General features: G+C 32.6%; 1 protein-coding gene across 4 annotated transcripts in view; it reads left to right on the top strand.

The window, feature by feature from the left end:
* Positions 1 to 6,101: 6,101 nt before the first annotated feature.
* LOC129804742 (CLIP-associating protein) overlaps positions 6,102 to 24,592 on the top strand; it is a 51,606-nt gene continuing 33,115 nt past the window's right edge. For all 4 annotated transcript variants that reach the window (XM_055852307.1, XM_055852306.1, XM_055852305.1 and 1 more), the window contains exons 1-2: positions 6,102 to 6,233; positions 6,943 to 7,459. In XM_055852307.1, coding sequence (XP_055708282.1) covers positions 7,268 to 7,459 — 192 coding nt within the window. In that variant the 5' untranslated portion in view covers positions 6,102 to 6,233; positions 6,943 to 7,267. The remainder of the gene's footprint in view (positions 6,234 to 6,942; positions 7,460 to 24,592) is intronic.

Genomic DNA, 24,592 nt, shown 5'->3' with positions numbered 1-24,592 from the left:
TTTTTCGAGTTTTTATTCAAGAATTTCCAGAGAAAAAGCTTTTGAAGACATCTAGGAAGTTGGTCTAGGTAGATATTTCCTAAAATCTTCCTAAAAGACCCTTAAAATATTATTTATTAAAAAATTGAAAAAAATGAGATTTGTTGAAGGTCCAAAAAATTGATGAATAAACCGTTAAAAATTCAAATTAGTATGTCGATGTCGGGTGGTCGTTTTCGAAGATGCTTATGCTGCATACGTGAAATTGCGTAAATCTTTATTTACTTTTCTGTTCTTCAAATAAAGGAGTGTTCATTTTCAAAAACATCTTTCCCAACCCATGGATACAGCATAAATTTCCATTAAACAGCATTTTACTCGAAATTGCGTCCTATGTACATTATATTCAGCATATGATTATTAACCCTTTAGCTCCGATTGAAAGTCAAGACGCTTAGCCAAGACACACATCGAGAAATAAAAAATATAAGAACAATTAAAATTAAAGAGTATTATCATTAAAAGCAATAAACTTATTTAGTTTCTGTTCATTTACTTATAACTTTAGTTTTAATCTTTTTGATATTTAACAGCGAGATTAATTTTTCTTTCTTAATGTTTTGGAATTTATATTTTACTAAACACGGACTCGCATGGTACGACGAGCAGAAATTGGTGGGAGAAATTACCATAGGGCAAAGCGCGCTACCATCGGACGACTCAAGCTTGGGACAATTCATTTTTTCCCTATTCTCCTTGTGGATTTCACCCATGGCTCTTTTACTGAAAATTTAAGGCATTGGACTAGATATTAAAATATAATATTATACTGGGCCAAATTTATTAAAAATATATTGAAAAAAAAGGATTACTCGAAGCTGCAATCGTCCGAATGTAGCCCGTTTCCCCTAATAATATTTTCCTTGTATTTTTCGAATATACTCTGCAACTTAAGAAAATGCAATACAAGAACAAATACGATTCTGAACAGTCATTCTTGTTTTTAGTTGTAAGGTAAAAAACATATTGAGCTATTTTTGCAGATAAACAGCTACGTAGCTTATGACCTCTATACACAACACACTAGAGCAATTTATGTCCATATTGAAGCAAGTTCTCTACACTTGTGTAGGAAAAACTCTTCAATATGGACATAAATGGCTCCTAGTGTGTAGACACCATTTATCTCTACAACATTGATTCCAACATGTTCGTAACTTTTTAAAATTTTTATAACCGAAGAAAATCACGTTAAATAGTTGTGTGCAATTAAAAAAATGCATACGCGCAGAAGATTTCTCTGGAATGTGTTACAGAAACGTTATAATATATGTAAAATATTTTGGGAGCCACTTTATCTGTCAATTTTCGCCTCAGCTATTCATAAGTAAATATTTTTATATTATATATTTTATATGGTAGGCAAACATACATTAATTGTGTGTGCATAATCCCTTCTGGGCAAAAGTCCCGAAATGCATAATCCCGGGATCACCTGTAACGTCTTGAACAGTGATTAATAAATTGGCATAAAGAGATTCCGACTCTGACCAAACCTACTTCCACTAACCTTAAGCTTCGAAATGTACTTTATTGGACTTCTGGAAATCAAAAGATAAAAAAAATAACACGATAGCTCTCACTTTCAAAAAATATTTCTGTTGTAAGAAGATATACCCAACTCAATCATTACAACAGGATATTGTTAAGTGATGAATTGTATTTACTTTAGATTGAATAAAATAGAATTCATTCTTTAATGTCCAAGTCTCCAAGTTACACAAATAGAACATACATTAGGGAATTGTGCAGGTTTGCCTATCATTGGAAGCATTGTGAAATCATTTTTCAAATACGCCTTATAATGCATACTATTTCTGTGTGACACGGGAAATTTGAAAATACTTTATGGTTATTTATCAGAAAATATTTATTTTCCTTTATTAAGATAATATTTTTCGATATTCTAACAATTTATTGGAGAACTCAGGGCAAAAAGTATTATATTTATAATGCATTTCCTTTGAGAAGTTGAACTTTTTCACGGTCGACAATATTTGTATATATTACGGCGTTTCTATAAACTTAATCAAGAGAAATATCCTGTGAGTATGCAATTTTTTTATGAAAGCGTAATGCTATTTTGCGCTGCTTTTTTTCGTTTCTAAAAACGCGCATAACCCCGGGACACCTATGTATATTATTAAAGTTTTTAACATTTAAATAATGTACGAATAGATAAAATTAGTGAGCAGCGAAAAAGTAGAACGTAGCGACAGGGAGCTTATTTACAATTTCATAATTTCGTCGGTTGCCTCAGCAACTGTGCTAACTGCATTTTGACAACTTTTCAGGAGACCATTTTTTTACTTTAATCACATTTTAATAAAAATCAACCCCCGAATGAGTTATTTTATATTACAAATATCGAAAGACCATCAAGTAATCTGTCTATTAATGCAAAGAAATTGGAAAATAGTAGATTTTGCACACTAAAAATTAAGCATTTCCTAAAAGAATACACAATATGCAATTGTGCTAACTAACATCGTTGTTCAAAAGTCTATCTGCAATGTATGGAATTTTTGCAGATAGCACAATTGTTTATCACAGTCAAAACCTAACAAGGAAAGAATTTTCTTTTTTTTTATTATTCTATTGACTCCGTGTAGACCAACATTTTATTGTCATTTAAAATTTACTCCAAAATTTATTTTTCGAGTGTGTTTTCTTTTTATCAACACTATTTTGCTCTCATGGATCTCTGCAAAGTCTACAAACGGTTCCTCCTAAAAGTGTTACGTTAATCTGAAAGTGAAATATTTAGGAAATAAACGATCTCTGATATATAAAGAAGAAAGGGGATACTTTCACAAAGCTTAAGGATCACATGAGAATAACCATGGAAAAAGGAAATTGGCACCAGATATGTGATAGGAATTTATAAAATTGTTCTGGCCATATTGAAAAAAAATATGGCAATTAAAAATTCTAAATGATTATATTAAAAGAATACTTGATTATGAGATATCAATTTTATTTCTGACTTTTCATTTTGTTTATTTTATCCATTTTCAATTTCTGCACGTAGTATCATCATTTTTTTTCTTTTGAAAATTCATACACACAGAAAAATGAAAAATTCTTAAACAGAAACACCCAGGAATTTAATTTCAAATCCCATTCAATGAATGCCAATGCCCTAATTCTAAATCCTTGATCATTTAGTTTTAGTTGCAATTTGCAAATCTGTAGACATTTTTCATTTTCCAGCTAATGCTGAACATAAGTTCCCGGTGTCTAAGAGCTAGGGATTCTAGCCCATTTCTCTCACTCAGAGCTTCTAAACTTAAACGTCTCGCGGATTCACGTCCAATTTAAGTTCTCAGGTTCTCAAATAAGTTAAGTTCCCAGGTCCTAGTTCATAAATTTAGAGTCAAAATTTTTCTGTGTGTATGAAAATTTTATTTTCCTTCTTCGTTAGCTGTTATTATATTACATTCCAGCTTTCCTGTACTTTATGCGTCGATTTTGGACCCATGATTCTGGACGAGATCTCTTTTTTACACGCTATGTCAAGATTTTATAAAATAAAAATACTGAAAAAGATCAGAAACAACAGAATGTGATTAGAAATTTAAAAAAAAAACGCCTGTTTTATTGAAAATTTAATAATAAAAAATCATATTCATATTCTTACCTTCGGTTAATAAAACATCTGCTGTGAAAATTTCTGCTCCAGGGTGACTATTCAGAGAATTTTGTGATCTATCGTTTGAAATATGTGGCTCATTTTTGACTTCAGGCTGGTCAGATGAACCCTGTTTACTCGTGAACATCTCTTGCGAATTATCGACTACATGAATGAGAGTATGAGGAGATGAATCTGGTTCATCCTGATTATTATTATTATTAATCGTATCGGGATATGTTTATTACAATTCAGCCAGGTTATCGTATACCCCGTGTTGGAAGAATCTGCCGATCGTAGATCGCCCAAGAACGCCTTCCCCGCAATGTAGATACTTCTTCCATTCCTTCTTGTATTCTTTTGGACGTGGATCAGCTGCTTTATGATTTTTCTTCCTGCGTAACATTTTTCCTGTTTTTTTTTCTCACAAAATCCTAATTTAGTAAGTAAATTAATAAGCATTTTTACAAAGAAACAAATGAAACGAAGACTTACAATTCCGAAATCACTAATTTGCTTTCACCTGCACAACAATCGCGAAAAACTCAATCACAAATCGCAAACGTTTACCTTGGAGAGTCGTGATGGATAGAAATGACAAACTGCAAATAGAACAGTTGCTGACAAAAAAAATTGCGCCTTTTTTCAGTGTATTTTTATGCTAACTGCAGAAAAATTGGTAGATAGCGCAGTTGCAGAGAAATTTTTGTGACTATAGTACAGTTAGAACATTTTCACGGAAAAATATCTCTGTATAGAGAAAATTCCAAACTTTTTAAATAACGTAGTTTAATAGAGAAAATTCAGTAATATCAGAATATGCAAAAACCTGAAAATCGCAAAAATGCAGTTAGCACAGTTGCTGAGGCAACCGACGATTTACTAACTGTTTAAATCTGAGATTATTCAGGAACGTTCACGTAAGAATTGGGAACAGAGGTTTGAAAAAATAGAGTAGAACCGTAAAAAATTCTCAACATATCGCTCCTTGGAAATTACAAGGGGCCAACTAATTTTCGGTCATTTTTCAGGAGACAACTAGATTTGAGATTTGAGTAAATGAGTATCTCAATTTAATGACTGAACAAAAACAATTTATTTCTTTTCTATTATTATGAGCACTAATATAAACATCGAAACTTTCATATTTTTACCTTTCAAAATATGTTTTTTAATGAGTTAGCTCCTTGTCGTTCTAAATGATGTGCAAATTTTGCTGAAATTAGAATGACAAGGGATCAACTTGCTTGAGTTAATCCCCTGTTTCACAAAAATTTGAACGATGAATATATGTTGTGCCCCTTTACTTCAAACAAAATTATTCAAGTAATCAAAAAGCTAAAAAGTTGAAAAACTTTTCTAATAACGGAATTTAATGACTTATCATCTGAAAATTTATTAAATTCTCTTTCTATGTGCATTAGAAATAGAATCTCAAAATCGCAAAAAAGTGAGTTGACCCCTTGTAATTTCCAAGGAGCGATATTTACAACAGTTATATCATCAATTACAGGGATATCGATATAGTAAAACTGTGAGGAATATCACGTATTCTTTACGATTTGCTGAGACGGCTGAGACCAAGCATGTGGCAAGTTATTTTTTTTATATGGAGCTATTTGAAGCCAATTTCCTAAATTGATCTCGGACTCAGCTCACAGTGCTCCGAGGAAAAAAATGTATTTAAACAAAAATTTAGTATATTTATCCCTCCATACGGAAAGGTATCTTATAATACGGAAAAACTACTCACTTTTCAAATATTTAGCATCACGGTTGCGAGTGCAAAAAAAATCCCATATAAATTTAAATCGAAATATATGAGAAAGTGGCTTCAAATTTCAGGCAACTTGCCAGGGGCGCCGTGGCTGAGAGTCACTCACATCAAAAGAGATAATACGGTGCTGTCCGTGATAAACTGAATTAATGCTAGAAACTTATTGGCTATTTTCCTCATAAATGTAACTGATTTAATCACAGTTAGAGGTTTAAAGGGTTTAAAAGAAACTTTTATAAACTCGATCCGTCTTATTAATTATGATGAAGTTAAAGTGAGTTAATGGGTTAATATTAATTACGTTAATTAGCAGTTGAATTACGATTTTTGAAAATTTCCGCAAGTTGGCGTTGCATTCGGCAACGAAGCATATGCTGCACGACAATGCTTTTTCTTTTTTCTAAATCTTTTAATCTTAATCAAACAAAGATGTATCATTCACTTCATGAGTACTTAAATATAAAAAAATTTATTTAATAAAAAAAACTTTCTAGATTACTAGAGTTCTTTATTTAAATTCAGAAAAAAAGAAAAAATGAATAAGTACGTTGGTAAATTAATTTTAATTTTAAATCGTTTTCGAAAATTTTCGAAAATCTCAGTTTTACAGATTCCTCACCAGAGGGACATCAGCCATTTTTAGTTTCCGGCCATTTGTGTGTGTTGAGTGCAGCTAACAAGACAAAAAATTATGTTGAAAATGTTTAAGGTGATTTTTGTGTTCAATTATCAGGATTTACCAGCTAAATTGGCGCATCAGCCGTAGAGAAATTACCGAGGGCATCAGTAAGTACCGAATCGAGTGGCATTGTCCAGGGATTCCTGGTGAAAAGTGACTTTTCTGGGCAGCGGAGTGAAAGAGCCCGAAAAAAAGGACCAAAATGGTTGACACTCTTCGCGAAAAAATTTCATACACACAAAATTTCTGGAGAAAGTTGGACATCTGGAGACGACAGATGTTGTCCAGTGGGTGAAAATGTGTTCGGGAAAGGGCATATTGGGGTTTAAAAGTGGATTTCGGGGGTTGAATTTGTGAAAAAATATCCGAAAATCCAGTGACAAGGTTGACAGAAGAAAACATGAAATTCAGGTTGAGGAAAAAAGCTTTTTGTCTCCAGAAATTTGGCAATTTTCTGAAGGAAAAACCCCGAAAATCTCATTGAATATTTATGGGAAGTGAAGATAGAATCCCATTGTGACAAATTGGTGCGATATTTGTTGGAAAAGTGCGAAATTTTGGAAGATTTAGAGAACTTTGGGGTCTGTTTTTGCTTTGCAATGTTTGTTCAGGGGAAGTTCGCTTCTGGAGCTTCTTCCGGAATGAAAGGCACTGTCTGGAGTATTTAGCACAGAAAAAACTCTCTATTTCTGCCCAGAAATTTCACTATCTATTGCAATTACGTCATTTTGTGCTGATAAAATTGATTTCTACCTTGAGTGATTGGATGTTTTGCTGGTTAATTTATTACCTTTTATCTTTCTGTTTTGTCTGCAGGAATCCAAAAATAGGAAGAAGGAATACCAGGGATTGGTTTTATTGTGCATATTTGTGATTTAGAGACTTTATTTTCTGTGGCAATTATATAACGTGCAGAAGAAAAGACTGTGGCAAAAAGTGTTTTGTGAGAAAGTGTCCGGGGGAGTTTTCCGGGAGTTCGCGATAAACTGTTAGTCCTCAAAGTGTAACAAAAAAGTGGCTGGTAAAATGTGGTGAAAAGGCCAGAAGAATAAAAAAAAAGTGTAACTTGAGGACTTCACACCGAAAATCTGTGAAAGTGAGTTAGAGAATCCCTCTGAGAGTGCAGTGAAATTGTCCAGCAATGGCCTACAATCGCCCAGGAGATCTGGATGGCTTCATAGCCCAGATGGGGAAGGCTGACATGAGGGTGAGAGCCCTTTTGGCTGAGGATCTGGTCAATTTCCTCAGTGACAGCGAAAATGAGCTCATCTGCTCAGATCTGGGGATGCTTATTGACGGGCTCCAGCCTTGGCTCACAGGAAGTCATTTCAAAGTAAGTTTCTGATCCACTTGAGCTATTAAAAAAAAATCTCCCCCATCTCTGCTCCTCTTTTCTTCCATTCAAATATTAATTGATAAATTTGCATACGGCTTCTGTACAAATGATGTCACCGAAGCATGACTCTTTTTTCATACTATAAACTACTTTTTTTTTTTAATACTAATGATATTCGTACTCTCAGACATCAATTAGTCTTTATGTGTTAGTTTTCTGCTTGGGGTTTTTGATGGATTTTTCGTGTGCTTCGAAGTCAGGGTTGGAATGTTTTCAATTTGGAAGAAGATTGAGAGAGATTCACTGGGATTCCGGCACACAAATATTCTACACTGAAGAAAAAAATCAATAGAAATATTACGGTATTGCAGTTGATTTTTAGACTTAACAGATATGACTGGTGAATATGCCTTCATTCCGGATATTTCAATTCATTTGGCTATATTTAGAAGTTGGAAGAAAGTTTTTAACACAAAATGGGCGAAAGAAAAAGAAAGTTCGTTGTAAGGATGAAAATCTTAATCATTTAATCTGTTTAACTTTGTTTTGAACAACATTAGCCCTATAATGTGGGAGTCGGATTTGAAAACCAATTTGATTTGTAGGGATTTTCTAATAAGATAAAAGTTTTACAAGTAGTTTTTTTTTGTTAAAACATGAGACGAGTTGAGAGAAGTTTAAAAAAGTTGATTTTTTGCATTTTGGTTATTCCAAAATATGTGAAATACATTTAATTGGTTTTGAGTAGAATCTTGTTTAGGATAAAACTCAGATAAATCGAGAGATGATGGCTAAAATCTGGATTGAAATCCCGAAAAGCTAAAATCTGAAAAGAGTCAAAATTCCGAATGGATCCTAAAGGGTTGAAATTCCGAATGGATCCCAAAGGGTTGAAATTCAGAATGGGTGGAAATCTGGAAAAGTCCGAATCCCAAAATAGTCAAAATCCGGAATGGATTCTGAAGGGTTGAAATTCCGAAAGGGTCGAAATCCTGAAAAGTCAGAATCTCAAAAAGGTGAAAAACCCGAAAAATCGGAATCGCAAGTGGGGTCAAAATCTTGATATGGAATAATAAATATCTTGATATGGACGATATTATACGGAGAAAGACAAGGGCCTCTCAACATTCAGTTTTCCATACGTGTTTGCATAGAGGTACTGAAGACTGTTGGCAAGTTTTTTCCTAAAGAAAATTGACTTATCAGTCTGATATATTTCGAAATCGTGTATTAAAGGCAATCTAAAAATACATATTTGATAATGTTTGCCGAAATAATACAACAACTACGAGGAAATTTGTTTAAGTCACGGTGCAATATCTGCAAAATTTTTACAAGGAAAATTGAAAAATAGCTTCACTTTTTATTAGGCTTGATGGGCCCCTGGAGAAAGATGTGTGGAATAAATTCCCAAAACACAGAAAATTACCCTTTGTATCCAGCAAGCGCAGGTGCAATCGTGGAAGTAGTTATGACACTTAGAGATTAAGGATTTTAGCTTTTTGTGTTTTTGACTTTCGGGATTTTGGCTTTCTGGATTTTGTCGTTCAGGATTTTTACTTTTGAGAGTTTGCCGTTTGGAAATTTGACCCATTCGAAATTTTGGTTTTCGAGATTTTTACTGTCACCCATTTCGAGAATTTTATTACTGATACATATATTTCAAAAATTTAAAAATCAATAAGAAACAAATGGATTAGTCAAGTTTCTCAAATTTAAACGTCATTTTAAAGAAGAAGAAAAAAGAATGACTTTACATGATATTCGGTACTTTGAATTATAAAAAAAACTTAGAATTTTTTATACAAATAGTAATACATCTTTCATGGTCTGCTTGCTTCTTGAGTTCAAAAAGATTTCTGTTTTTATAGATGATGGATTACCTGAGCTTTGAAAGGATTTTGTTTATATGCCCTACACATTTTGATATTAAAAACCACCTTAAGGTAAACTTTAAAATGAAAGATTAATCTCATAATTGATGTGAATCAAACCCGATTTCTTTTGGATTTACTTATAAGGAAAGACGATTGAATTTTCAGAATCTAAAGGAATTATTAAGGTTCATTTTGCCATTATAAAACGGTCTTCATATTAGAGGTTTTGCCCAGTTCCTCATGATCTCGATATCCTAAAAAAAAACAAGTAATTTCACTGGATTATTGGAGTCTCTATTGGATCATTTACCATTAACATTCAGTCTTAAGTTGAAATTTTCCAAACTTTCTTGACTGATAAGGAATTAAAAAATTTAAGTCATATGGTTAAGCTTCAAATCTGAAACTCGTATAAGGGCTCAAATAGACTAAAGCTGACCCTCAATAATATTTAGTCTGTAAAATTTAGCAGTAAAGAATTAGGTAATGGAAATTTAAGCCAAAACATCTAATCGATGATCCTAAGCCCTCACCGTATGACAGTTTGGAATGAATTTTTTACTGTAAAATTTCACAGGCTAAATATTCTCAAGGATCAGCCTGAGTGTGTTTGAGGATTGGGTTTAATTCTGCTTACGAGTATTTTAAATTTGTGAAAAATCAATTTAAGTGATTCTTTATAACTTGCAAAAACAATTGTCCTTCCTAAGTTTATTTTCTCCCAAAAATCTATCCTGTTAAAGAATCAGAGAAGTTAAAACTTATAGATAAACCTTTGCCTGTTAAGCTGTCTTCAGACTAGAGGTTTAGCCCATTTCCCGATGGTCTCAAAATCCTAAAAAGCAAGAAATTTTATTGCTTTTCCAGAACCCTATAGGTTACTCATCTTTAAAAATCCAATCCTATGTAAATTTTTTTCAAAAAATCGTGATTTGTAAGAAATTAGAGCATTTAAACAAACCCTTTGGCTAAATCTTAGGTATGAAGCCCGTATTATGGTCCAAACATTAAAGATTTTGAATTTCTAAAAAACAAGAAATTTTAAATTATTTTTCAAAATCTGTTCGACCATTTGCCTTCATTATATAATTGAAATGGTCAGTGGCAGTGTCAAAATTGGTCAAAATCAAGTACTCCTAATTCAAAATCGAATTACACATTATATTATAGTATATATTCTAAAGTGAATTTCAAATTTTAAGTATTTAAAAGGTTTGTCTACAGACACGCAAAATCTTAAAAGAAATGCACAAAATTCATTAAGCACAAATGAAAAGTGATATCAATAAAGCCTAGCAGAATAATAATAATAATAAATATAATAAAAGGTTTGTTAGATTGAGTTTGTAATATTCGTTTTAGCCGAAATATTTTATAATTCGTTCCATTTCAATTAAAAAAGTTAAAACAAATCAATACTTTATTAGGGAGAAGTGGGGCACCTTTGAATTGGAAGTTTACTGCAAGTAAACAAGTATCAAGTTTACTGCAATTTTAAAATTGATCTAAGCCCTATAGTGATTTAATTTAGCTTTATAATTGGTTAGGAAAACTAAATCATATCACTGTATGGTCCAATTCCATTTAAAAATAGAAGAAAAAAGCCCCATTTTAAAAGTGCCCCAATTAAAAGATGCCCCATTTCCCCCTACTATAAATCTTTTATTAGGAATAAGTTATTAATTTTTGAAGACTATTTTGAAAATTCACAGATGGAATAGTCTATTGTTTAAGTTGTCTCTAACTAAAATTAAAATTTTCTAAAAATTATTTTAAGAACTGAAAAAGATTTCTGAACTTTTTGCAAGAGCTTGAATCGAAAATCCTAAATGTTAATACTATAAAATATCTATTTTTTTTACAAAGATAATAAAAGTCAAAAGTAAATTTGTTCTTAATTAATAATCATGTCTTTTAATGAAAGTTCAGTGCACTTGTCAAAGAGACCTTTTTTTTTGAAAATCTTATTGTTAATCTTACCACGTGGATAATAAAGCTTTTCTCTTGCCAATTGTTGCCGAAAAGAAGTTCCTCAAATCACAAGTGAACGCTTTTTGAAATTTAATGAAAAGCTATTAATGTGCCGGTGTAGCGATGAAATTTAACGAATTTAACCAAGTCCCGTAAAATCTTCAGTTTTGCCGATTGACTCTATTTTCAATTTTAAAGCACCCAGAGAAATTCTGAGTGAATGTGTTTATGGAGGAGAGATGGTGATGAACTAATGATGGCAAAGAAGTGCTCACCATCAGGAAATGATATTTTGTGGATTGAGAAAATGTGTAAGAAAATATCAACGAAGGATGTTTGGAATTTTCTTCACAAAGTAAATAATTCTTTTATCTTCTCTTTTTATACTGTGTCTTTTCTATATTTGTCAAAAAAAGTATTTTGGAGAGTGAAATGAAGACGAGAGATGAAGAGTAAAATCTTTATAATGTGTCTTCTCCATTTGCACTCAAGATCCTATTTTAAGTGTCAATGTTTTTCTTTTCTTTTTTTTGGTGAATTTCCTTTCACCTTTCGAATTATCTGGATATGTGCCAATTTGCTTTAGAGAATTGGCATCAATTCTTTCTGCTCTGCTATTTGTCTCATGGTCCCTTTTTTGACTTAGTCAGTTGAGGTTTATGTTTTGGGTTGGTTAGAAGCTTCTAACACTTGGATTTAATATTATAGAGAAAAAAAATAGTTATCGATTAATTTTCTTGCAAACCTTCTTCACAAATAGTGTGTCTTTTTTTTCGTGGCAAAACACTCTCCAATGGTTTGAGGTGAATAATTCGTTTTTTTTGTGACATTTAATGGCTCACTAACACGAAAAACGCCCAGGTTTTGTGAGTGAAATGCGAGGAAAAATTATCCATGAGATAGGGCAAAAATTGTTGCATTAAATTAACAAGAATGGGAGAAAAATGTGAATGTGGATCTTAAGAATTTCACGTGTTGTGTTGTGTTGTGTTGGGAAATGTTGTGGAATCTTATGAACTGAAAATTTTCATTTACTACACAGCATTTCAAGGTTTGTCCCAAGTCAATGTGAATGAAATACACAATTGAAATGATTTATTGACGTTGACGATAAATGAGAGTATTAAAATGTTAAATCATTCGTGAAATATCATTTTATAATTTGAATCCGTATGGGGAAGACAAAAAGATAGAAGTTTAGGAAAACAAACAACTATTATTGCTTGAATTTTGAGAATTCTTCAGAGTCAAAGAGCAAAAAAAAATACTATTGCATTTTTTCTACCTTAAAAAGAAGCTAGTACTTTGATCACATAATCAACAGAGTTAACTTTTATGGTTGCACTTATAATGTAAGCTCTAATCCATCGATGGTAGGTTGTCATTTTCTCTCTCTCAGCAATTTCCTCTTTGTCCAAATAAGGGAGAGGATTTTTTGATCTACTTTTTTGAATGTCTATTGCGTGTTAATTTGTATTGGCATCCATTGAGAGAGAGATAGTCCAAAGATGGATAAAGTGATTTTATATTATATGGTTTTAATGAGGAATATAAGTGAAATGTTGAAGTTTTTACGACATTTCTCTTCATTAGATAATTAACAATATTCAATTATCTAATCTAATGAGTTCTTTATGTTGCTTCTTATACACTTCACTTTGAGACAATAAAATAGCATATCTGCAATGTAAATTTTTTTGCTATTGAAATCTAGGTTTATTTTCGAGAGCATCATGTATTCATGCTGCATACATGAAAATACACAGAGAACTATTGCAGTAATTTTTTTAATTATTTTCTTGACAGTTTATATGGTTTGGCAGGGAAATGCATCAATCAAATGGAGAATTTCGAAGAATTTTCCAAATTTACTTTTATATGTGTTGACAAATTTAATTAGAGGGTGTAGCGCTCTCTAACGGAGGTTAATGAATTTCAACGTTTGCAATATTGATATTCAAATGAATCTGACCTATGATAATATATATTGCCATGGGTTAGATTCATTAAGGAACATATGAAAGCAAATCGAGTGATATGATACTTCCATTATTCGATGTTTTAAAACCTTTTTGTTTCCAACAATGAAATATGTTCAAAATAGAATGTCACAGATTCTAATTAGGGGAGACAGGGGTAGAATTAGCCAGCAAATGAAGCTTTTTTTTCGCGCATGATTTGTGAAAAAATGATAAAGTTTGTCTAATGTTTTTATGTTTCATAAGAAGCATTAAAATATTGGCTGTATAAAACCGTATAGTTCAGAGCTCTCAAATCCTTGGCTTTTTCTAGAGAGGATAATGAAAAAAGTATGACACATTGGCTACACCTGCCCCGGCCTGGGTAGATTTAGCCACTTTCGGGGTGCTATTTGCCACCAGTTTTCCAGACGAAATTTTAAAACTGGAAATACCAAGTGTTATTTCACTTGATCCACTGAAGCCCACTGATACTAAATATGTAACTTAAACCTAATGAAAAAGACTTTAGCCGACTTTTTTATGACATTTTTGTAATTGCGGCAAAATTGATGAAAATATCCTGAAAAAATCTATTTCACAAATTTTTCATCCGAATGGCAATATTGCTTGGAATATCAATAGTACTCTTTCATCTAACAATTATCCATGTATTAGTGAAAAATCATTGATAGTTTTATCCTGCCACGGAAGAGTGGCTACAACTGCCCCGAGGGCTGTTTTAGTGTTTTTCATCTTATATAAAAAATTGGATAATTATTATCCAAGTGAAAAATATTTTTTAATTAGGTTTATGAAACCAGAAACGAGGTAAAACTATGAAATCTTGACTACAAACTCAGAAAACCAAATGCTGGTCCAAAAACTGAAACATCAAAACTGCAGTTTTATACCCATTTTATAAAAATGCTTCTAAATTGTAGGATAACAGGATCAGACTTATAAATATTTCTGGGAATATGGGGATGTGTTCCTACTTTCATTAAAAAATACTTTGCTCAAGGTACATTTTAAGGGAACCGAGAAAAATCCACTGTCTACTTCTGCCCCTGGCTAATTGTACCCCGGTCTCCCCTACTAGATTTTTTTTGGCCTTTTAAACTTTTAGTTTTAGTACAATGCAAGTGTACGGGCTCAAAGTAAATCAAATTTTATTTTGTATGAAGCAGGATAGATTTTTGTATTCCAGGATAAACAAATTCAGGAATCGGAAAACTGTCTTCAAACTTGTACAAAAAAATCCTTAAAGAACTCTAGAATTGCATAATTACCAAATAATTAGTAGATTATTTATGCCTTTGGGCCACTTTTTAGCTCGGTATAATTTCATGAAATCAAAAGAAGAATTCTCCTCTCAAATGCGATTAAGGACCTAAATAGACTCAAGCTGATCCTCGAGAATATTTAGCCTGTAAAATGCGATGATAAAGCATTAGGTAAAAGAAATTTATGCAAAAAGCTTCTAATCGATGTTCCTAAGCCCTCATTGTATGACAGTTTGGGATAAATCTTTACTGTCAAATCTTACAGGCTAAATATTCTCGAGGATCATCCTAGGTCTATTTGGGCCATAAGAGTTCGTAGTTCTGTTTACTGAGGACATACGTTTTATACGAACACGTAAGGACTAGCAGGATAATAGTCCTATACAGTAGTAGCTTATGCCCCAGACAGACTTATGGCTTAAGCCGAGAGAGAACTTTTAGTAAGACACTAGTAAAAATAAAAGGATCAAATTGACCCTTTTCAACAAAAATGGTTCATATTTGATCCTTTGAAAGGTTTACTTGAACCTTTTGAAATTTTGTATGCATATTTATTACGATAGATTATGTATTATCGTAAATTTATTATACTTATCGTATTTCTCTCATCTGAGCGAACACCAAATATGATTTTTTCATTGTTTTTATTCGTTTATTCCGGAGATACATGGGTGTCAAAATAGTGGCCCTTTCAAAGGATCATCGGTGATCCTTTAATTTTTACCAGTGGAAAGTGATGGGAATGTAGTCTAATTAATTATTAATTTTTTTTAATCATGATTACGGTAAGTCGTCTCTTGGCTTAAGCCACTCACTGGTGTATTCAGCAAATTAATCTTTATGCTTAACGTTCTGGATCGCAACACTATTGATAGACTGAAATAGGCCCTGTTGGTTTTCAATAACCGTTCGCTGATTTATGTTAAGATGTTGTCGGCTATGATTGTTGACTCAAGCTATAGACAAAAGTGTTAACAACTTTAAAGCTGTAGCTCCCATCGGGAACCTTGTTTATTGTAACCTTCATTTATCTGTAGCCCCAGACTTCGTGCGTCTTGCTCAATCTGGATGAAAGACTTTGGTACAGGAGGGGAATTCTGTAACGCTCTGGTAATGCCATATGACAAATTGGGTTCGAATCTTAGAAGAGCTTTTTCGAAAATGCGATTCTGTAGCCGTGACATTGCCATTTCAGCTCACATGGCATTGTCAGAAGTCACATATTTGAGATTTCTGGCAATTCAAATGCCAATGAGTTTTGTTAAATAAATCAACCAATACGTACTGTATTTTCATAAATTCACCAAGTAAAGGGATTTCATTAAAAATTCAATGAATTGCATTTTCGAACTCATATGATACGACAAAAAAAAGCTCGAATGGCATTGTCAGGTTTCGGACTCACGCGTGACAATGCCATGAAAATTACAGAATTCCCCTACAGGTCTGGTATTGTGTTCTATCGATATCATCATTAACGGTTACTGAATTTGAATTCCTTACATTAAGTGTTTTCAAACCCCATAAGTTCTGTAACTAACAAAGAACAGAAATTGCCACCCAGAATACAAATCAGGAAAAAGAATGATGAAAAATATTATCAAAATCGACGCGATGTCACACTATGCGTACACCACTTCGTGCACAAATTTTACACAACCTACCTCTGTCAGGCTGTTTCCTCACGTTATTGAAGGATTAAAATAACTCAATATTCTTTTCCGGCATCTATCCGTATATCAATTGAATAAAATTAAATTATTCAAAATCACTTAATTTGCGGTGACGAATAGGTAATGTAAACAAAATAAAGCAGTTGGAAAATTAACTTCAAAAAGCAAACTGCTAACTGTTAAACTGTTAACTCTTCAAAGTGATTTTTTGCAGTGCATCGCGCGATTTACTTTTTGAATGTCTTCACACACTCATACACTGTGCTATTTATTCAGTAAATTTTAATTTTAATGCCAATTGTTCAAGTTGAGATGAAAACTGAAGAGAGAATAATGAATTTTCAATAAAAGTCATGTGAGATGGAGGGTGTGTTTTTAACTTTTACAACTTTGACAGTTAGTGTCACAATATCAGAAAACTTTAAGTGGTACATATTTTTAAAGATGAGGCGAAAAGTCAATTAAAACAATTACTTTTAATCCACTTTTTTTATATTCATCTCACATTATTGGTGGAGGAGAGATAGTGTTGGAAAAAATTATATTGGGTTTGGGACGATTTTAGTGTATTGTTTACGGCATTTTCGGAGGAGAAGAGTTTTGCAATCACTTTCACTCTTGCGATTTTTTTCTCTGCTTCTTTTGTCTTTTAGTAAATTGAATATGAAGAGGATAGTGAAAAAAATATGAAGGAGAAAAATTAGCTTTTATTAAAATTGTTACACGGAATATTAGTCACATTTTGATGCAATATTTTATCTTTGTTCTTATTTCAGTTCCAGAAAAATTAGTCTGAATATTTTTTGGGCAATGTGTGTGAAGGCACAATTATTTATTATGAAGCACTATTTTCTTGACTGTTCTGAAAAATTATATGGCTATGGTAGATAGGAGAGAAAAAAATAAGATTCAGAAATTATTTTCAAGTGACTTTTATAGAAAATTCACGTGGGAAGATTTCTTTTCACTGTATTTGTATCATGGGGTATTGTTTATCTCTCTTCTTCTCATTCAACTCCTTCTGGGATTGTTCAGATATTGTCAACATTGGTTATTAGCTCATAGTGTTGTGGGATGATGGTGAAAAAGAAATATTTATATTGTGAATTAAGTGATTTTTGGTGAGACTGTAGAATTTTTAATATGCAGAATTTTTCAGTCTTCGAAAAGTGTTTTCACGGTGAAGTTGGAATAAAATTCTGTTGGACGGATTTTATCGCGAAAGTTTGCACTGTTTTGACTATAGGAGTGTGAAGAGGAGAAGGTTTATTTTTCTTTATAGTGAGTCTCTAAACTGAGAATTTTTGTGTGTGAAAGACGAGGTGAAAATTAACACTGATGTCATTTATCATACAATAAGACAAATTGATGATAATTTGAGATATCGACAAACATTCCAAGTACACTTTTTTTCATACATAGCTTTTACATAATATCTATGAGCATCAAGGTTATTTCTTGTCCAGTTTTTTTTTTTGGCGAATATGGAGTGTTTTTTTCTTTCTCTTTCTGTTTTACATTAAAGTTATTCAATGTACTAAATTTTTTCACATTTATTGTCTTAGATGAAAACAAGTGTTTCAGATTGAGAAGCAAATTAGCGTAGTTATTTTCTCCTCTCAGTTCCATTTAATTGTTTAATTGGTTTATTTGATAAATTTCTGTAGGGGAAAGTGGGGTCAATTGGGAGAAGAAGCAATTTGGAATGTGTTAGAGCGACTTTTGATTGAGATTAAAAATAGAGGATCATTATTGAAACTTTCGTAATCTTTTCGGAAGATCATTGTAAGATTCACCTTTTCCAAAGTTTCATTGTTAATTTTAAGAAGAATTTCACAAAAGACTTCAAAGACAGAGAATATTTAGGGAGACTTGTGCAGCGGACAGAGCGCATAAAGAAGTTATTGGTGCTTCAGAAGTGAATGTAGATTGTGCAAATAGGCTAGATCGGCTAGATAGTAGACTCTCTAAAGTTCAGGCATTTGAGACCAAATTGTCACCCAAATTCGGGCATGAAATTGTTTAAAATGCAACGATTATTTTGTTTATCTAAACTATTTAAAATTTATCACACTGATTACAACATAACTAAAAAACCATGGGAAGTTTGTGTGTATATTTATTTCATTTAATAATCATAATCAAATTTGAAAAATATCAACTTTGTTCAAATCTTACTGCCGTTCGTTTGCGTTCTTCCGTAGCGGGTATGAGTTGCTCGCATGAAGTATAGGGGTAAATTTAAAATTTATCAAAGTACGGCGCTTATTCCAAATTATGCCTAAAATTAGGTCTGCTACAATAAGTTGATACTTTCGAAATCTCAAATTTGGGGAACTAGGGTAAAGTGATATAATTTGGAATTAGTGTTACAAGTTAGACAATTCGCCGGTACAAGTTGGACATGGCTTTTCTCTTGATAAATACAGTACAAAGTTTTTTTAAGCACAAGGAACCAAATTATAAAACTTAAGAATTAAAAATATACAAATAAAAATGAAGTACTAAATTTATTAAAACAAAAAGCCCTGTCTAAATTGTACCATTGTCCAACTTGTACCACTTTACCCTATTCAAATGTATCACAAAGTGATACTTTCAAATGACCCAAATGGATCTTTTAAAGGGATAGCTCTCTCTTAATCATTTTTATTACTTTAATTTTTCTCCATTATTCGGACTGACCAAGGCATCTGACCGTGGTGTCACATATAAGATTAATATTAATATTAAGAAAAGCCGGAAAGAGTAGTATATAGCATGCAAAATCTCAGATGGAAAATCACGTGTGTAAGAAAGAGTGCACTCTAGTGGAGTAATATGATGTGTAATATATTACTGTTCGTAATAATTGCTTTCTGAATCGTATTACAGGCAATTCGAGCAATTTTCCATGCGTGCCAACTGTTATTCGATCAGTTTTCGAGCGAAACGCGAAAGAGAGGCAAGATAAAACACTTGCTATCACTTTTTTTGTCATTCTCGCAGTTCAGAAAGTATTAATCTTAATATTAATCTTATTATGTGACATGGTCATGAAGTTCATGCAATATACTGTGGGCAGAAATTTTTTTCTCATTTGAGACGTTTGGGAACTAAATCCGGATGTAAAAGATGTGTGTTCTTCCCAATAAACCTCGAAGACTAACTCTTCAATTCTGAGATAATGAGAGCTTAAAGTTTCAAATTAAATATTTAGTCTCAAAACTAAGGATTTCCACTTCACTGCGTATATTTCGGAAGGGATACGAGTATCTCTCCCGAAGTATACGCTTAGTTGTTAATCTCTTGGCTTGGCTTACTGAAGTGATTCTTTAAAGAAAGATCATATACTTTTACGATCCTTTTGGAAGCATACACTGTAAGCGTTTAGTTTGTACTTGTGTTTGTTTTTTACAAAACACAAATGTGTCTCAAAGATTCCCCCTTCTCCCCTATAGAGACGGTTACTTTTAGAGTCTTCTCCTCACTCTATGCAAATTACCAAATTGGAGGTTACTGTTATGGAATTACAACAGATGTAATATGAGAGAGCCAGTTCTTGTCTTAGCCATCTAACCGTGTATCTTTTTCACACAATAATAAATAATATTCCGCTGATGCAGTTAAAATGATGACGATGAGTCACACTTTTTGGTTTTAAACACTCTGCGCAAGTCATTTGATTTAGAAAAAAACTAGCAAAATCGTGAAACGTGTAATTGAATTTCACGTTTGAAACTCAAAACTCATATATGTTTTGTTTAAGAAAAGATGAAGGCAAGAAGAAAGTTGGATGATGGGAGCAAGAGAGAGAAAGAAAGACGTCAGTGTCTGCAAAATGATATTTTTGAGAATAAAATAAGAAAAATATGTAATCCTCTCGTTTATGTGCTACAAAAATAAACTCACCGAAAGTGTCACTAACAAGACTTCCCGTATGACACGAGAGGTGTTTAGTATGACGAAAAGTTGGGAGGCAAAAGTTTAAGTTTTGTGGTGAATTATGCAAGAAAAAAAAGGTCATTGTTGAAAGAATTTTGCGGTCTTTTTTTCTCACTAGTAACTTGTTCACTCTGCCAGTGAGCTAATGTGTGAGATCAAAGGCAAAAAAAAATGAGAAGAGTCAAAGTCAAGTGCTAAGGAAAAGAAACCTGAAAACACAATTGTATAAAGTTAGAGAGAAATTTCCCATAATTTGAATTAAATGAAAATTAGTTATTTCGGACAATTTAGAAGAGGTAGTGTGGAAGGAGAAAATAACTCAACAATTAAGTGAAAATTAAGTTTTCAAATTATTCTCTCGCACGTTATTTTTATTACACTTTTTTTTCCTCAACTATAAAAACCTATCGTGATTGACAGTAAAATACTGCGAGGATGATTGTCTTTTTGTGTGAAAAATTATTGGCATTGTTCTTCGGCCCAAAAAAAAAAAAGAAAAACAACAGAGTTTGAGAGATTAATCGCTCAGAAAATCAGCCATCCGTATCTTTAATAAATAATAGTTGGAAGCAATAAATGACAAAAATTGGGACATTGATCTGTGTAAGAAGGAATAAAGAACTAAAGTGCTCTTCATACGACTTAAAAATGCTATGAAAATATTGTCAAATTGGAATAAAGAGTCTGCGGTAGCTTAAATGACAAAGTGGTAGTTTTGTGAAGCATAGGCTTTCGGTTCAGTTCTTGATGGAATTACGGTCAGTGAAGAATTGAAAAAAAATTTACTACCCCAGCTGAGAAAATAAGGAAGTAGTTTGATAAAGTCGCGCTTCAACATTTAAGATTTTTTTACCAAATGCGACACAAACCGAATCAATTATACCAATATGTCTAAAAAACTCTTATTATGTTCATAATTCTGTCTCACAAAATTCCTGGAAATCCCTAGATTTTCCTCTAGAGATAAATTAAAATTTAGTGGCGATTTTTCCACAGTTGCCCTGGTTTGTTCAGCTTCGTACAAAATTTGTCCACTTATGTATATCTCATTTTAACCGGGAAGAACATTACACCGCACACAAAAATTTTGACGTCACTATTTACTACTTTCATCTCCTTACTTTAACCGTTTGTAGGAGGTATCGTCCGTTTTAAAATCAATTTAATGCTATTTTTGCAAAAAAAAAATCTTTATGACACTTGGAAAATCATTTTTCACTGGATTCTGACAGTTAATTAGGTGTAATTCTCTCATAATCACACCTACTGGAATCCTTAGATTTTCTCTTAACACCTCCAATCTGTCTTACGGAACATATTTGAACATCACTGATACTGAAAATTGCAGAGCGACCAATTTAAAGTAAAATGTGGAAAATCTCTCGTGAAAACAATGCAAATTAGATGAGAACTGCTCAAAATACACAGTATTGGTAATGAAAGAATTACACCTACCATAAGTAGATTTAAGCTTACAGTAGAGCCTCGCTATAGGCCATATTTGGTTCCAGATTTGACACTTGGGTCGCACTATAATCCATGTCATTTTTTTAAATTATCAACGACTTTTAGTATTGAAATTGCTCGACGACTTCCACTTTCTTTGCGATTGTGGTACTTGTCCTCGCTCTCTTCATTATGAATCACAATTATCACAACTACTCAATAAAAGTTTGCCAAAAATATTAAAATAATTATGACAACATTGCATGTCACGTACTAAAAAACAACCTAACTTAAAATCAGTGTTTTGAAATCAACAGTCGCTAAATTGTGGACTATAAAGCGATAGCGATGGCCTATAGCGGGGTTCTACTGTAATGTTTAATTTGACAGAAGCAAAACAAAAACATCTCATGAAGTCTCATTTTGTTGCGGAAGTGCGTGTTTTTCTGCAAGATTGTCGTGAAAATTGTTTAATACTCCAATTTTCTTGTGAACTTATTCAGTGGAATCTCTGGATGGAACAAATATTCCAGGGCAGTGTGCACAGTATGACGCAAAATACTGAGGAATTCTCAAAGTCGGTACTCAATAATTTTGACAGATGTTTTTGCAAAGCTGCAAAGTTCAATTTTCTGGAGGTGCCAAAGTGGTAATCTTTGTGAATTTTCCTCCGCCCACAAAATCGACCCATTCCGGGTTAAAGATTTTCACGTTAAATATTGACCATTATTATTAATCATATCGGAATACTTTGTTACAATGTAATCATGTTATATTGCTGTTGTCTTCCGTAGTGGAAGAATCCGCTAAGTTCATAAATGTAGACCGCCCAGGAGCGCCTTCTCCGTAGTGTGGATGCTTCTTCCATGTTCCCAGAGTTTTTTGTGGGCAGAGGCGGTGCATTATATTACGTTTTATCACAGTGAAAATGTCTTTTTCTGACATTCAGATTGCTTGCACCGGGCGGGACTCGAACTCACAACTTTGAGAGTCGAGTCAGAGATCTCATCCGCCCAAGACCAGCGGTCTTGCCTATTGCGCCACTGAGATCCCCTATATTGACCATGATAAACATACATACATGATAACATGTAATAGTTGTTTTTTTTTCGAAAAGATACTTGAAATGTGAAAAAATGCATAAAATATTGCAATCAAAATTGTTATTTAAAACCCATTTGTTATTTATGGTTTATAAATACTGGAAAAAAAGTCTAGGCACCCAAGTTTGTCAGAAAATGTGAGATATTGGATTAGCTATTAGAATTATCGCATTGAATTTGGATGATATTCATTTAGTAACGTAGAAAAAAATCATCTTTTACTCATCTGCAACATTACAAAGCTACAAAACCTGCCCATATTACATTTTTTTTTAATTAAGCCGAGACACATACCGCATTATCCGCATTATACTCGCTACTACGATTAATAACGTCTAGAAAAATATAACTGCGTACATTTATTTTTTTTAAATGGAAAAATAAATATATATATTTATTTAAATTTTGAAATAAGCGTAGTTTTGTAATGTTTTTTTATGGTTTAAAATTCATTTTAAAAATTTCAATAAACTGACTGTGTCTTTGCTAAATATTTTTTAGTACTCACTGCACATTTATATTCAATGACCTAATGCCAAACTCACAATAATTTTTGTTTATAAACATGTTTTATAAATTGCCTAGCGAGCGAGATGACTAGGGAAAACTGGGGCACCACGAAAAACGGGGTAGCACCAAACACTAATTTTTATTTCTAAACTATTTGGACTATTTCAACCATTTCTTCAGTGGACAAGCATTCCTATAGTGTCAATAAATTCCTATAGGTCTTGTTTTCAGAAGTCGAATATCTGATTAAAAAATCGCAGTGTTTGTTGCTACCCCGTGTTTGGTGGTGCCCCAGGTTCCCCTAAATCTACATCTCACTCACCAGTCTCATAGAAAAGCCAAAAACATGCGTAATTGGCATTTTCGACGTAATATTTCGCATCTTCCAGTGAGAGCGTTGCGGTTTTTATTTCAATCGCGAAATTTAATATTGAGAAATTGACATAATATATTTGACAGTGTGAGGTCCACTTTAATACAGTAAATCTTGTCCTGCCACCGTGAAAAATACAAAACAGCGATAGTTTTTTTTTCAATATGAATTTAAATAAACAAGAAAAAACTGTTGAAATACGCTGAGATCATCTGCTCACCAATATTGTGTTTTCCTTTTGAAGAAGAATATTTCTTTAAAGCATGATTTTATCATAATCATTTTATATTATGCCTCTAACACACACTTTGACTTTTATTCCACCTTAGATAGTTGTCTTTTGCGGTGAATTGGAACGCGTGTAGAGAGACAATCAATGAAAATGTTTCAATTGATTTTAAATCAATTTTTGCGTGAGAATATGAAGAGGGAGCAAATGCCACAATGTTCGTTAGAGAAATAGAAGGGTGAGGTGAAATAAACGCCATAAATAAATAAAAATAAAAGAGTTATGCGGCAAATTCGATTACGTGTTTAATGTTTTTCTTTTTTTCGTTCATTCTTTCTATTTTTTTATATGAACACGTATGTGTTAATCTAAAAATAAATATCAGTTAATGTAGTTGTTCCGGTTCCCAAAAATACTCTTTTCTGATTGAAACAACATCAACTTGGATGATGTATGAGAGTTTACTTTTTTTTATCACGAGGCTGTTCTATTTATTACTGCAAAATCTTGACAATTTCAAATTGTTTATTGCAATTACATTTCAATGGGGGAAATTCTGTCTGAGTGGTTAGAAGAGTGGCTTCTTGAGAAGTCGAGATCTCGATGGTTGTGTTAGCAATTGCTCTATTGCAGTTTTTCTCTGTATAGGCAACTTTCGGTCTTATTTTTTAAATTCCATATTTTGCAGGGAGTTTTAGCCTTTCTATAAGTAATATTCGCTGAAATATAATTCTAGGCCACCTCGCTCTTGAAGAATTTTCAATTTTATTCAATAGCGGT

Source organism: Phlebotomus papatasi, chromosome 2 (assembly GCF_024763615.1).
Source record: "Phlebotomus papatasi isolate M1 chromosome 2, Ppap_2.1, whole genome shotgun sequence".
Taxonomy (NCBI): domain Eukaryota; kingdom Metazoa; phylum Arthropoda; class Insecta; order Diptera; family Psychodidae; genus Phlebotomus; species Phlebotomus papatasi.
This window is presented reverse-complemented; position numbering and strand designations above follow the sequence as displayed.